The following is a 14,046-nucleotide window of genomic DNA, read 5'->3' as shown; positions in this document are numbered from 1 at the left end:
GCCCTCTGTAGCAGGTTCCTAGGTTGTTTCCTGTTTTCTTCTTCTGGCTTTCAGAGGCCCTCTGTAGCAGGTTCCTAGGTTGTTTCCTGTTTTCTTCTTCTGATGTCCATCCTCTTTGCCTTTCAGGATGGGGATTGAGCGTTTTAGTTAGGGTCCTCTCTTTTGCTTAGTTTGTTTAGATGTACCGATTTTAGTGGGTTTATCCTATGTTGTATGTTTATATGAGTGAGTATATAACATGAGTGTCTTTTTGCTTCTGGGACAACTCACTCAGGATGATCCTTTCCAGGTCCCACCATTTACCTGCAAATTTCATGATTTCCTTATTTTTTCATTTCTGAGTAATACTCCATTGTATAGATATACCACAATTTCTGCATCCATTCTTCAGTTGAGGGGCATCTGGGCTGTTTCCAGCTTCTGGCTATTACAAATAAAGCAGCTACAAACATGGTTGAGCAAATGTCCTTTTTGTGTACTTGAGTCTCTTTTGGGTATATGCCTAGGAGTGGTATGGCTGGATCTTGAGGAAGTGCTATTCCTAGTTGTCTGAGAAAGTGCCAGATTGATTTCCAGAGTGGTTGTACAAGTTTACATTCCCACCAGCAGTGGAGGAGGGTTCCCCTTTCTCCACAACCTCTCCAGCATGTATTGTCCCTTGAGTTTTTCATCTTGGCCATTCTGATGGGTGTAAGGTGAAATCTCAGGGTTGTTTTGATTTGCATTTCCCTAATGGCTAATGAGGTTGAGCATTTCTTTAAATTTGAACACAGAGAACTTCCCAAAGACTCATACTCCAACCAAGGACTATTCATGGAGATAACCTAGAACGCCTGCACAGATGTAGCCCATGGCAGTTTAGTGTCCAAGTGGCTTACATAGTGATGGGAAGAGGGACTGCCTCTGACATAAACTGATTGGCCTGCTCTTTGATTATCTCCCCCTGAGGGGGGAGCAGCCTTAGCAGGCCACAGAAGAAGACAATGCAACCATTCCTGATGAGATCTGATAGACTAAGATCAGAAGGAAGGAGAGGAGGACTTCCCCTATCAGTGGACATGGGGAGGAGCATACATGAAGAAAGGGGACGTAGGGTGGGATTGGGAGGGGAGGAGGGAGGGGCTTATGGGGGGGTACAAAATAAATAAAGTGTAATTAATAATAATAATAATAATAATAATAATAATAAAAAGAAAAAAAGAAATCTGGTAAAAAGTAAGCTATTCCTCGTATCTGAGGTAATGGTGATCCTCTTCCATTCCTCTTTAAACATCTGGATCCCCTGCCATAACATCTTTGCCACCTACAGCTAGAAGTGTTATCCTGGAGCCCATTGTATATTGTAATAAACTTTTGTAGTAAAACAAAACAAAAAAAATTATAACAAGACTTGGAATTTACCTCTGCTGCAGGTCTTCAGCATCCCAATATAGTATGTGATTAAACAAACCTCTTCACATGTCTCAGTTCACTTCTTAAATCATTATCCCAAACAGAATTTGTGTGTGTGTGTATGTGCAGGTGTGTGGATGGGGTAAAACATACTGTAAGGGAAGTACATGGCTTAATGTGATTACTTGTTAAGGTTTCTGGTGCCTAAGTAAGCTTTCAGTTTACTGAAGAATTTCAAACTTCTAGTTGCCCAACCTCCTCCTGGCTGGCACAGATCATGCCAACATTGCCGCCCAGAAGTGGTGTGCAGTCTTTTCAGGAGATCCTAGCCGACACCTCCTGCTTCCCTCACTGCTGCACTCATCCACTAAACTCCAGGCTGTTCTCAGGGTGGGAGAGTGTCCCCCATTACCTGTTTCACGCTTGTCAGTAGTGAGCAGTCTGAACTGTATTTGGCAAAGGGATTCATTTACAGAGAGAAACCTAGGCACTGCCATCATGTAGTCATAAGCCAATGCAGAGTATCTGCACTGAACCAGTTCAACCAAACTGAGATCCACCAAATAGGGAACAGATGGGGAGTAGTCTTGTTTCTTTGAATACTTTTTTTTATTCAGATAGCGCTTCTTCTGTTCCCTATTTAGGCCTTGCTTTGACTTGGAGTAAGTACTTTGACAGCATATTGTGTGGCTAAATGAGGCATTGGGATTGTGAGATGCCCTGTGAATTTGCTAGCTCCTACATGGAACCAGAGAGCCTTTGATCTAAAGGGCAGCCATGGTGAGAGGCGCCACTTTTGGTGCTGCTCAAGCCTCCTAATCAGATTTAAATTGAAGTACTGAAGGTGGAGTGTGGTTTCTGCTCAGGTGGGGCGGAGTTCACTGACCTGTCTTAACAGTTCAAAACAACAGGAGCAAAACCTCACCCAGCATCCTCAAGTTGTTCACGAATATTGCATGGTGTCTAATAAGAATCCCCATGTGTGCTGCAGTTGAAGATGTTGGGTATTCTGTAGATGCATGCATTGTTCCAGCCAGCTCTGGTGTCTACCTTGGGAGTATGTTAGTGGTGTTCACTTGAAGAGGCAGGGGAATAGCGAGTAATGTGGCACTTATGTTGTTAGTAACTACAATTTAACTTCTCAGTGGCCCTTTAAAAAGGTTACGGCTAAGTTTCTTTCCACTTAATGAAATAGTCTGGCAATTACCTACTTTTACACTAAATCTTAAAAGTACTGTATATTCCTTTTTAAGCTATATGCATTAAGAATGTTTTCTTTTGAAATTTCTTGAAATATAATTTTATTATATACAGTGTCATGAACAGGGTTTCACTATGTAGCTCAAGCTGGCCTGGAGCTTATTATGTAGTCAAGCCTTGCTTTAAATTCCTTATTCTCTCACCTTAGCCTCCCACGTGCTGGCATTTGCCACTATACCCATCTTATCTACCTTCTGATGAACAAAATTTTTAATTTTGATGCTCTCTGATTTTCTGTTGATTAGTACTTCCTAAGAAAATCATTGATTCTAAGAAATCGTTGCCTATTCTAGAGTCAAAAAGTTTTCCTCTATTCCTTTTAGAAGCTTTGTCTTTAGCCTGAACCAGAGGCAAAACCTATTCTGGAGTATTATCTTTTGTGGTACTGGGAATTGAACAAAAATGTCTCATGCATGCAAAGTCCACAGAGCTATCTCTAAATACTTTCATCTAAACTTTCTTCTAGAGATTTTATACTCTCAGAATTTACGGTTGTAGACATGATCCATTTTTGGTTATTATTATTTTTTTTTTTTAGTCTGCGGACGCTTTTTATTTATGTTTTACATCTCTAGAAAAAAAAATCCCAGGATTTCCTCTCCTGTGTGTTTTCATCTTGCTTCTTCATGGTCCATGATGCCAGCTGAGGTTGTCAGTAGAAACCAAACTGACAGGATGAGAGCAGCTTGTTCTGCCATTTTTGTAGGTCTTTGAGTTGCACATCAAATCTAGGGCTGATCAAGCCACACTTGTTCAACCTGCCTGTGAGGTTCACAGCAATTTTTCCAGCTCTGTGGTCATCAGTGATCTCAAACTCCCCAGTATAACTGTGCTTCATCGTCATAGTTAGGAACCGAATGATGACTTTGGAGCATGGTCTGAGGAGGACCTGGCGTTTGCCTCTCTTCTCAGCATTGTTGATTGATACTCTTGAGATCATCTGCCAGGATGGTGCAGAAAGATGGCGGAAAGAGCTTGGTTAAAATTTTATGATTAGGCCGCAGAAGATGACAATGCAGCCACTTCTGATGAGAGCTGATAGTCTAAGATCAGAAAGAAGGAGAGGAAGACCTCCCCTATCAGTGGACTTGGGGAGGGGCATGCATGCAGAAAGGGGAGGAAGGGTGGGTTCGGGAGGGGAGGAGGGAGGGGCTTATGGGGGGATACAAAATGAATAAAGTGTAATTAATAATAATAAAAAATTAAAAAAATAAAATAAAATAAAAAATCATCTACTATAAAAAATTTATGATTAAATGTTATTTCATTTAAAATTCAAGTAATTGTTGAAGAGGAAAGGCCTTATAACTGCTTTTTAATTTCATTTCCATCACTTGTAGTTTTTTTTTCTGTCTGCATTCCTTTTTTTGTTGTTGTTGTTGTTACATACTTATTTGTTCAAATTGAAAAGTCAAAATGATCTGCTGTATTTTTAGTATACATTATATTTGATATAGTATATATACATTTATATGAGCTATATCACATATCTTATTTTTCTGTTGAGAAGATTTGAAGGCTACTCTTAGCAGTTTTCAAATGTACAATTTTTAAAATTAATTGTAGCCATCATGATATACAGTGCACTATTTGATCATTATTTATTAATTACATATTAGTAGAGTTCAGTGTGATGTGTGTAGGTGTGTAGACAGCATATGCTTCTTTCTTTTTTGTACTTTTCCTTTGTGGCTAAGTAATTAGACTAGAAATATGCTTGAGTCCTTGACTATTATTTTCTGTTTGTCAGTTGTAGATTCTTGCTCTTTGGTTATCATAAAGCTTACAAAAACGATATTTTAATTATAATCTATTTTGAAATGACAGCAATATTTTATGGTCATAAAGAGAAGAAAATAACTAAGGTGAAATATGTTAATAAAACATTTTTTTTAACCCGGATTCTGTTATTCTCATTTTGATTTATTATTACTATTATTATTATTATTATTATTATTATTATTATTATTATTATTATTATTATGTTTTTTGATACAAGGTTTCTCTGTGTAGCCCTGGCTGTCTTGTAACTTACTCTGTAGACCAGGCTGGCCTTGAATTCAGAAATCTGTCTCCCTGTGCCTCCTGAGTGCTGGGATTAAAGGCATGAGACAACACTTCCCAGCTTCATTTTTTAATTATCATTTATTACAATTTATTAAATTTGTATTCCAGCCCCCTCCCATGTCTCCTCACAATCCCACCCTTCCTCCTCTGCTCCTCCCAATCCCAAACTCCCTCCCTCCTTCCCCTTATACCTCTTCCCTAGTCCACTGATAGGAGATGTCCTCCTCCCCTTCTTGACTGGTTGCATTGTCTGGGGGTGGTGATCAAAGAGCCTGTCACAATTCAAGCCAGAGACAGCATCTGCTCCCCTTACTAGGAAATGCACATGAGACTGAGTATGGCCTACATCTGAGCTGGAGTTTTAGGTCCTTTCCATGCATGGTCCTTGGTTGGGGTATCAGTCTCTGCAGGTCCCCCAGGGCTCATTATTATTTTTTTTCTGGCTCTGTTGGTCAACTTGTGAAGCTCCTGTGCCTTCTAGGTCTTTCTATCTCCCCCTTCTTCCATAAGATTCCCTGAACTCTGCCCAAAGTTTGACTATCAGTCTCAGCCTCTGCTTTGATATCTTGATCAGTAGAGTCTTTCAGAGGCCCTTTGTGGTAGGATCCTGTCCTGTTCCCTGTCTTCTTCTGCTTCCGATGTCCATCACATTTGTCCCTCTGAATGATGATTGAGCATCTTCCCTAGGGTCTTTCCTGTTTAGATTCTTTAGAAGTATAGATTTTAGTATGTTTATCCTATATTATATGCCTAATAACTACTTATGAGTGAGTATATGCCATTTGTGTCTTTGTTGTTTCTGGATTACCTCACTCAAGATGATCTTTTCTGGTTTCCAACATTTGCCTGCAAATTTCATGATTTCTTTGTTTTTAATTGCTGAGTAGTATTCCATTGTGTAAACGTACCATAATTTCTGTATCCATTCCTCCATTGAGGGGCATCTAGGGTGTTTCCAGCTTCTGGCTATTATGAATAGAGGTGCTACGAACATGGTTGAGCAAATGTCCTTGTTGTATAGTTGAGCATATTTTGGATATGTGCCTAGGACTGGTATAGCTGGATCTGGAGGTAGTACTATTCCTAATTTTCTGAGAAAGCACCAAAGTGATTTCCAAAGTGGTTGTACAAGTTTACATTCCCACCATCAGTGCAGTAGGGTTCCCCTTTCTCCACATCCTCTCCAGCATGTATTGTCTCTTGAGTTTTTTTTATCTTAGCCTTTCTGATGGATGTAAGGTGAAATCTCAGGTCATTTTGATTTGCATCTTCCTGATCACTAAGGACATTGAACATTTCTTTGTTTCTCTGCCATTCGATATTCCTCTATTGAGAATTCTCTGTTTAGCTCTGTACCCTATATTTTAATTGGGTTACTTGGTTTGTTGGTGTTTAACTTCTTGAGTTCTTTATTTTTCTGGACATTAGTCCTTTGTCACATATAGGGTTGGTGAAGATCTTTCCCCAATCTGTAGGCTGTCTGTCATGTTTTTTTCTGATGACAGTGTCCTTTGCTTTACAGAAGCTTTTCAGTTTCATGAGGTCCCATTTATTGGTTGTTGCTCTTCAAGCCTGTGCTGTTGGTGTTCTGTTTAGGAAGTTGTCTCCTGTGCCAATGAGTTCCAGGCTTTTCCCCACTTTTTCTTCTAACAGGTTTAGTGTGTCTGGTTATATGTTGAGGTCTTTGGTCCACTTGGACTTTAGTTTTGTGCAGGTGATAAGTATGGACTTATTTGCATTCCTCTACATGCAGACATCCAGTTAGACCAGCACCATTGAAGATGCTGCCTTTTTCCCATTGTATGGTTTTGGCTTCTTTGTCAAAAATCAGGTGTCCATAGGTGTGTGGATCAAAAACTCAAGATCAAAAACTCAAGAAACAGTACATGCTGGAGAGGATGTGGAGAAAGGGAAACCCTACTGTACTGATGGTGGGAATGTAAACTTGTGCAACCACTTTGGAAATCAATCTGGTGCTTTCTCAGAAAATTAGGAATAGTACTACCTCCAGATCCAGCTATACCAGTCCTAGCCACATATCCACAATATGCTGTCTTCTGTCTTCTGTTCGATTCCATTGATCCTCCAGAGTGCTTCTCTGCCAGTACCATGTAGTTTTCATTACTGTTGCGCTATCGTACAGCTTGAGATCAGGAATAAAGATAACTCCTAAAGATCTGTTATTGTACAGGATTTTGTTTTACCAATTCTGGGTTTTGTTTTTGTTTTTCCATATGAAACTTCTTTCAAGGTCAGTAAGGAATTGTGTTGGTATTTTGATGGGAATTAAATTGAATCTGCAGATTGCTTTTGGTAGGATGGCCATTTTTAACTATGTTAATTCTTCTAATCCATGAGCATGGAAGATCTTTCCATCTTTGATACCTTCTTCAATTTCTTTCGTCAGAGACTTGAAGGTTTTTTCATACAGGTCTTTCACTTGCCTGGTTAGACTCACCCCAAGGGACTTTATGTTATTGTGGTTCTTGTAAAAGGTGTTGAGAGCCCTTTTGTCTTTCGTATATAGCAGGGCTACTGATTTTTTTGTGTTAATTTTGTGTCCTGCCACTTTGCTGAAGGTGTTTTTCAGCTGAAGGCGTTCTTTGGTAGAAGTTTTGCGGTTATTAATGTATACTATCATATCATCTGTGAACAGTGAAACTTTGACTTCTTCCTTTCCAATGTTTATTCCCTTGATCTTCTTTAGTTGTCTTATTGTTCCATCTAGGACTTCAAGAACTGTGTTCAATAGATATGGAGAGAGTGGGCAGCCTTGCCTTGTCCCTGATTTCAGTGGGATTGATTTTAAGTTTCTCTTTGTTTATTTTGATGTTGGGTAAAGGCTTGCTGTATATTGCCTATACTACGTTTAGCCATATATTTTGTATCCCTGATCTCTCCAAAACTTTAGACATGAATGGATGTTGGATTTTGTCAAATGCTTTTTTGACATCTACGGAGATGATCATGTTTTTTTTTTTTTCTTTTGTTTGTTTATGTGGTTGCTTACATTGATGGATTTCTGTATATTGAACCACTCCTTCATGCCTGGGATAAAGCCTGCTTGGTAATGGTGGATGATATCTTTCATGTGTTCTTGGATTCGGTTTGCGAGTATTTTATTGAGTATTTTGTGTCAATGTTCATAAGAGAGATAGGTCTGAAGTTTTTTTTGGGGGGTCTCTGTGTGGTTTAGGTATATCAAGGTTACTGTGGCCTCATAGAATGAGTTTGGTAATGTTCTGTTTCTATTTTCTGGAATAGTTTGAAGAGTATTGGCATTAACCCCTCTTTGAAGGTATGGTAGAATTCACCACTGAAACCATCAGGTCCTGGGATTTATTTTTATTTATTTATTTATTTTTGGATGGGAGACTTTTGATGACTGCTTCTATTTCCTTAGGGGATATAGATCTATTTAATATATATACTTGATCTCGGTTTAATTTTGGTAAATGGAATCTATCAAGAAAATTGTTCGTTTAATTTAGATTTTCAATTTTTTTTGGCATATAGGCTTTTGTAGTAAGATCCAATGATTGTTTGGATTTCCTCAGTGTCTGTCCTTATATCCTTTTTTTTTTTTTTTTTTTTTTTTTGCTTCTCATTTTGCTGATTTGGATAGTTTCTCTCTTACTTTTAGTTAGTTTGGCTAAGGGTTTGTCTAACTTGTTGATTTTCTCAAAGATCTAGTTTTTGGTTTTATTGATTCTTTGAATTGTTTTGTTTCTAATTTATTGATTTCAGCCCTGAGTTTCATTATTTCCAACCGTCTACTCCTCTTGGTGTGTCTGCTTCTTTTTTTGGTAGGGCTTTCAGGTGTGCCATTAAGTTGGTTGTATGAGATGTCTCAAACCTTTTTCTGAAGGCACTTTGTGGTACAAAGTTTCCTCTTGGCATTGCATTCATTGTGTCCCATAAGTTTGGGTAAAGTTGTGCCTTCATTTTCATTGAATTTTAGGAAGTCTCTAATTTATTTTTTTATTTCTTCCCTGATCCAGCTGTCATTGAGTTGAGAGTTGTTTAGTTTCCATACATGTGTAGGCTTTCTGTTATTTCTGTTGTTGTTGAGGTCTAGTTTTAGGCCATGGTAGTCTGATAGGATACAAGGGATTAGTTCAGTCTTCTTATAACCGTTGAGGCTTGCTTTGTGCCTGAGTATATGGTCAAATTTGGAGAAGGTTTCATGGGGTGCTGAGAAGAAGGTATATTCTTTTGAGTTTAGGCGAAAGGTTCTGCAGACATCTATTAGGTCCATTTGATTTAGTACCTCTGTGTTAGTGTTTGCCTATTTAGTTTCTGTCTTGATGATCTTTCCCTTGGTGAGAGTGGAGTGTTGAAGTCTTCTACTATTAAGGTGTTGGGATCGATGTGTGACTTGAGCTTTAGTAATGTTTTCATTTATGAATGCAGGTGCTCTTGTATTTGGGGCATAGATGTTCAGGATTGTGATGTCCTCATGGTGGATATTTCCTTTGATGGAAATAAAGTCTCGCTCCTCATCTTTTTTGATTAATTTTGTTTGAAAGTCTGTTTTATTAGATATTAGGATAGCTACCCCAGCTTTTTTTTTTTTTCTATGTCTTTTTGCTTGAAAAACCTTTTTCCAGCCCTTTACTCTGAGGTAGTGTTCATCTTTGTTGCAGAGGTATGTTTCTTGGATTCAGCAGAATGTTGGATCCTGTTTCCGCAACCATTCTGTTAGTCTGTCTTTTTATTGGATAGTTGATTCCATTGATGTTGGTCGATAATAGTGACCAATGAATGTTAGTTCCTTTTATTGTGGAGTTAGTGGTGATAGTGTGTTTGTGTGCTTGTTTTCCTTTGTTTTTTTTTTTTTTTTTTTTTTGTGAGTTTATTTACGTACTGTGTTTTCTTGGCTGTAGTCGATTTCAGGAGATTGACAATTTCCTCTAGTATCTTCTGTAGGGCTGGGTTGCTGTGTAGATATTGTTTAAGTTTAGTTTTTTTCATGGGATATTTTGTTTTCTCCATCTATGTTGATTGAAAATTTTGCTGGGTAGAGTAGTCTGGTTTGACAGCTGTGTTCTCTTAGGGTCTACATGACATCTGCCCAGGCCCTTCTGGCTTTCATGGTTTCTGTTGATAAGTATGGTGTTATTTTGATAGGTCTACTTTTGTATGTTACTTGGTCTTTTCCTCTTGCTGCTTTTAATATTTTTTTCTTTGTCCTGTAGAATTAGTGTTTTGTCTGTTATGTGATGTGAGGAGTTTCTTTTCGGGTCTAGTCTATTTGGTGCTCTGTAGGCCTCTTTTATGTTAGTGGACATCTCTTCCTTTAAGTTGAGAAGATTTTCTTAAAAATATTTCCTGGACCTTGGAGCCTGGAATCTTTCTTTTCCATCTATTTCTATTATTCTTAGATTTCATCTATTCATGACATCCTTGATTTCTTGGATGTTTTGTGGTTGGGACTTTTCTGATTTTGTTTTTTCTCCAAGTGCTTTATCAATTTCTGCGGTTTTATCTTCAACACCTGAGATTCTCTCTTCAGTCTCTTGTATTCTGTTGGTGATGCCTACCTTTGTGTTTCCTGATCTTTCTCTATGTTCTCCAGCTCCAGGGTTTTCTCTGTTTGTGTTTTCCTCATTGATTCTAATTCTGTTTTCATGCTTTGCAGCATTTCCTTCTTCTCTTTGAATATGGGTTCCCTTGCCTTTCCATGATGGCATCTATTTCTTTTTTATTCGTTTCCTGTTCATGTGCTTCTATTTGTGTGGCTGTATTTGTCTGTATTTCTTTGAAAGTTTTGTTTGTTTTCTCTTTATATGCCTCTATTAACTTGATAAGCATAGCTTTACCAAAGACTCATGACCAAACCTTTGCAGAGTACAGGGAATCATAAGAAAGAAGGGGAGTTAGTCTGATGGGGAAAGGATAGTAGCTCCACAAGGACCAAATATATCTGGGCACAGGGTCTTTTCTGAGACTGACATTCAACCAAGGACCATGTATGGATGTAACCTAGAACCTCTGCTCAGATGTAGCCTGTGGTAGCTCAGTAACCAATTGGTTTCCCATAGTGAGGGGAACAAGGACTAGTTCTAACAGGAACTCAATGGCTGCTCTTTGACCTCCCCACCCCCCAAGAGAGGAGCAGTCCTGTTAGGCCACAGAGGAGAGCTCTGCAGCCAGTCCTGAAGATACCTGATAAAACAGGATCAGATGAGTGGGGAGGAGGTCCCCCCTATCAGTGGACTTGGAAAGGGGCACGGTGGAGATGAGGTGGAGATGAGTGACTAGGAGGGAATGAGGGATCGGGACATGGCTGGGATACAGAGTTAATAAAATGTAACTGATAAGAAAAAAATAAAATTAAAAAAAATACTCATGAAGTCTCATCAACATGCCTGCTTAGAGGAGACCTGAACAAGGATGACACCCATCCTACCATGAAAAAGGGAAATCACTAGGATCCTTAACCCTAGTCAGAGACCCTTGGCAACTAAATGGTAAGGGCAGAAGAGATATATATGTATTTCTTTTCCAGGAAACAACCCTCAAATGGATTATCCAGTAGAAGTGGTCAGTCCTTAAATCATGTGATTTTACATGACTGATCAGGTTGTATGTAAATATTTAGGTGTGTGTTTGCACATACATGCACACATATAACACACATACATGTATCAACAGTTAAGGAAATAGAGGCCATGAGTTTAAGAGAGTGCAAGGGGGCAGATGTGAAGGGTTGGAGGAAGGGAATGGATAATGATGTAATTATATTTTAAATTTTAAGAGATAAACATGCTGTATAATAAGTTACAATAATGAATTTGACAAAATAGAAGTCAATCTATTATTTCAGAATAACTTAAATCAATCTGTCTATGTTTGTGTGTGTGCACGTACATGTGGAGGTTGAAAGTAGATGTCAGGTATCTTATTTTGTGAGACTGAACCTGGTCCTTACTGATTGCTTCTGGTCTGTGGGTTCTGGTGATTTACCTGTTTCTGGCCTCTCAGTGCTATGGTTACAGGCCCCATCTGCATGATGGGCATCTACACTAAGGTCAGCATGCTTGTGTGATAGGCACTCTGCCAAGTCAGTCATCTCCCCATCCCCCAATTTAAATATCTTAAATGCTATTTGTATGTGTACACACACACACACACACACACACACACACACACACACAACTTGATTCCTGTGCTCAGTCGAAATAATTTTTTTTTCAAATTTCCTTTACTTAAGTGACCTACAAAAATAATAGAATATGTTCCAGGTTGATAAGGACTTTCTTAGGTTATTCTGGCATCCTGCATAGGTTGGTATTTGTTCTGTACTTTTTTTGTTTCATTATGGATTGCATTAAAATGAACTGATGTTCATTTAAAGTCTCCACTCTACTTAGCTTTCCTTCCTTGATTTCATCCTGAGTAGGATATACGTGAAACAAACACAGTTCTCAGCTAACATATAGCTAACAAATTCCACCTTTTCCTTGAATTTTAAGACACAGTGAACATTTTCTTTTTAAGGAAAGGTTGCAACGTGTTTGGATAAAGTGGTGTGTGATAGGAAGGTCTTTGGTGATGCTACGTGTTTGACATTGCTTCTGCACTTGCAGTTTGTATTGGCTAGTTTAGTCCTGATTCAGTCTTTAGCAGGAATGAGGAAACAAGATTTCTGGGACCCTTGGACAACTATAGGTTTGATATAGGTGCGTATGTGCAGCAAATAGATAGAAAATAACCTTTGCTTTTTGTGCAGTGTTTTTGTTGTTGTAGAATATGAGATTTCACTGTTTATTTAATTTTGTTTGATAATGAAAATGTCTTAAAACAAGTATTTTATTAATTAGGTACTTCCTGATAACTGGATAACCAGCATAAAATTTTGCCAGCGTTTGCCGGACTTATAGCCACTGAAGAACACCATATGGTCAAAGACAACATCATTGACTTTAAGAGAGCAATAACAAAAAAGAATTCTTTAAGAAAGCCCTCAAAATGTTAAAGTAGAAGATGCATTTTACACCCTGGTCTGTGAAACATGGATTTTCTTAAAGACTTAAGTGCTTGCTGTTTTTCTTCCCAATTTCCTTACTGGATATCAGTTGACCATAATATGGGCTTTTGGTTGTATATAAATAAAATACATATCCCTTTTCCCATCTAGTTCTTTAAAAGTAGTTTTTCAATCCCAAGTTTGTTTTTTCTTTTGTACATTCAAATGCTGAACTATTGGCTCCACTAACCTATAAGGAATGAAATTTAAAAAATAATGCTTTTCAATACTAACATATCGAAATTTTCTTTTATAAAGTAAGGGAAGACTTCATAATTTATAAACAAATTTAATGTGAAAGTTATGTGTGTTTTGTCATCTTTCACAGTTGGTGCTTCTTGAGTAGTGACCCAGAGACTTAGCTGTGAAAATACAGTTGGTTTCTAAGATAACACATAGTCCTATGGAGATGATATTAGCATTGAGATACAGGATAAATATAAACTCTGCTGTTTGGAAGCTAGAAAAATATCCTGGCACTTTGTTCCATAGTAGACATATATAAAAGTACCACAGTATGGGCTGTATGGTTGGAGTTTGAAAATTGCATGTCATAATTGATCTTGCCAGTGGAACAGATAAACTCTCCTACCAAAAAAGAATGTTTGTATTTCAGAAAGAGATAAGAGTAAAACTTCCTAAGTTATTTATATGATGCAAATAACACACACACATATACATATATGTGTATATATATGTATAAGTTAAATAAATATATATAGTCTTGCTTTTCCAGTATTAAGGGTAGTTTAATTTTGACGTTAAAAAATGTTCATTTTCTTCATAGTTTGGCTAAAAATTGAAATAACGTAAAAACAACATATATTTAATAAAAAATTATGTATGTGTGTAGGCTTAAACAATACTAAATTAAAAGTTATTTCTTTGAAGATAACAGTATTATTGCTGTTGGTATAACTGATAAAACTACTATGATGGGGACTGGAGAGATGGCTTAGTTGTTAAGAGCATTTGCTGCTTTTCCAGAGGACCTGGTTTGGACTCAGCCTCCATGACTTATAAACACCTGGAATTGCAGTTCAAAGGATACTGTGCCCTCTTCTGGCCATCATGGTTCACAGACATACATGCAAACAAAGCTCCCTTAAATAAAACAGACTTACTGTGATGATTGAAATGTTTTAAAATTGTTGTTAATTTTTTATTTTTTCGCATCTTTTCCAATTTTTTAAAAATGTATTTATTTTTTTTTATAAATTACAGTTTATTTACTTTGTATCCCAGCTGACACACACACACACACACACACACACACACACACACACACACACACA

General features: G+C 37.7%; 2 protein-coding genes across 14 annotated transcripts in view; both read left to right on the top strand.

Moving 5' to 3' along the window:
* Positions 1–2,995, top strand: part of LOC129690785 (translation machinery-associated protein 7-like) — a 3,395-nt gene extending 400 nt beyond the window's left edge. The window contains exon 2 of the mRNA XM_055626639.1: positions 2,898–2,995. Coding sequence (XP_055482614.1) covers positions 2,898–2,995 — 98 coding nt within the window. The remainder of the gene's footprint in view (positions 1–2,897) is intronic.
* Rims2 (regulating synaptic membrane exocytosis 2) overlaps positions 1–14,046 on the top strand; it is a 483,148-nt gene that overhangs the window by 132,210 nt on the left and 336,892 nt on the right. The gene's annotated exons all lie outside the window — the stretch shown is intronic.

Source organism: Psammomys obesus, unplaced genomic scaffold (genome assembly GCF_907164565.1).
Source record: "Psammomys obesus unplaced genomic scaffold, mPsaObe1.curated_primary_1811, whole genome shotgun sequence".
Lineage (NCBI taxonomy): Eukaryota > Metazoa > Chordata > Mammalia > Rodentia > Muridae > Psammomys > Psammomys obesus.
Note: the sequence above shows the minus strand (reverse complement) of the source record. Positions and strands in the feature narration are given on the sequence as shown.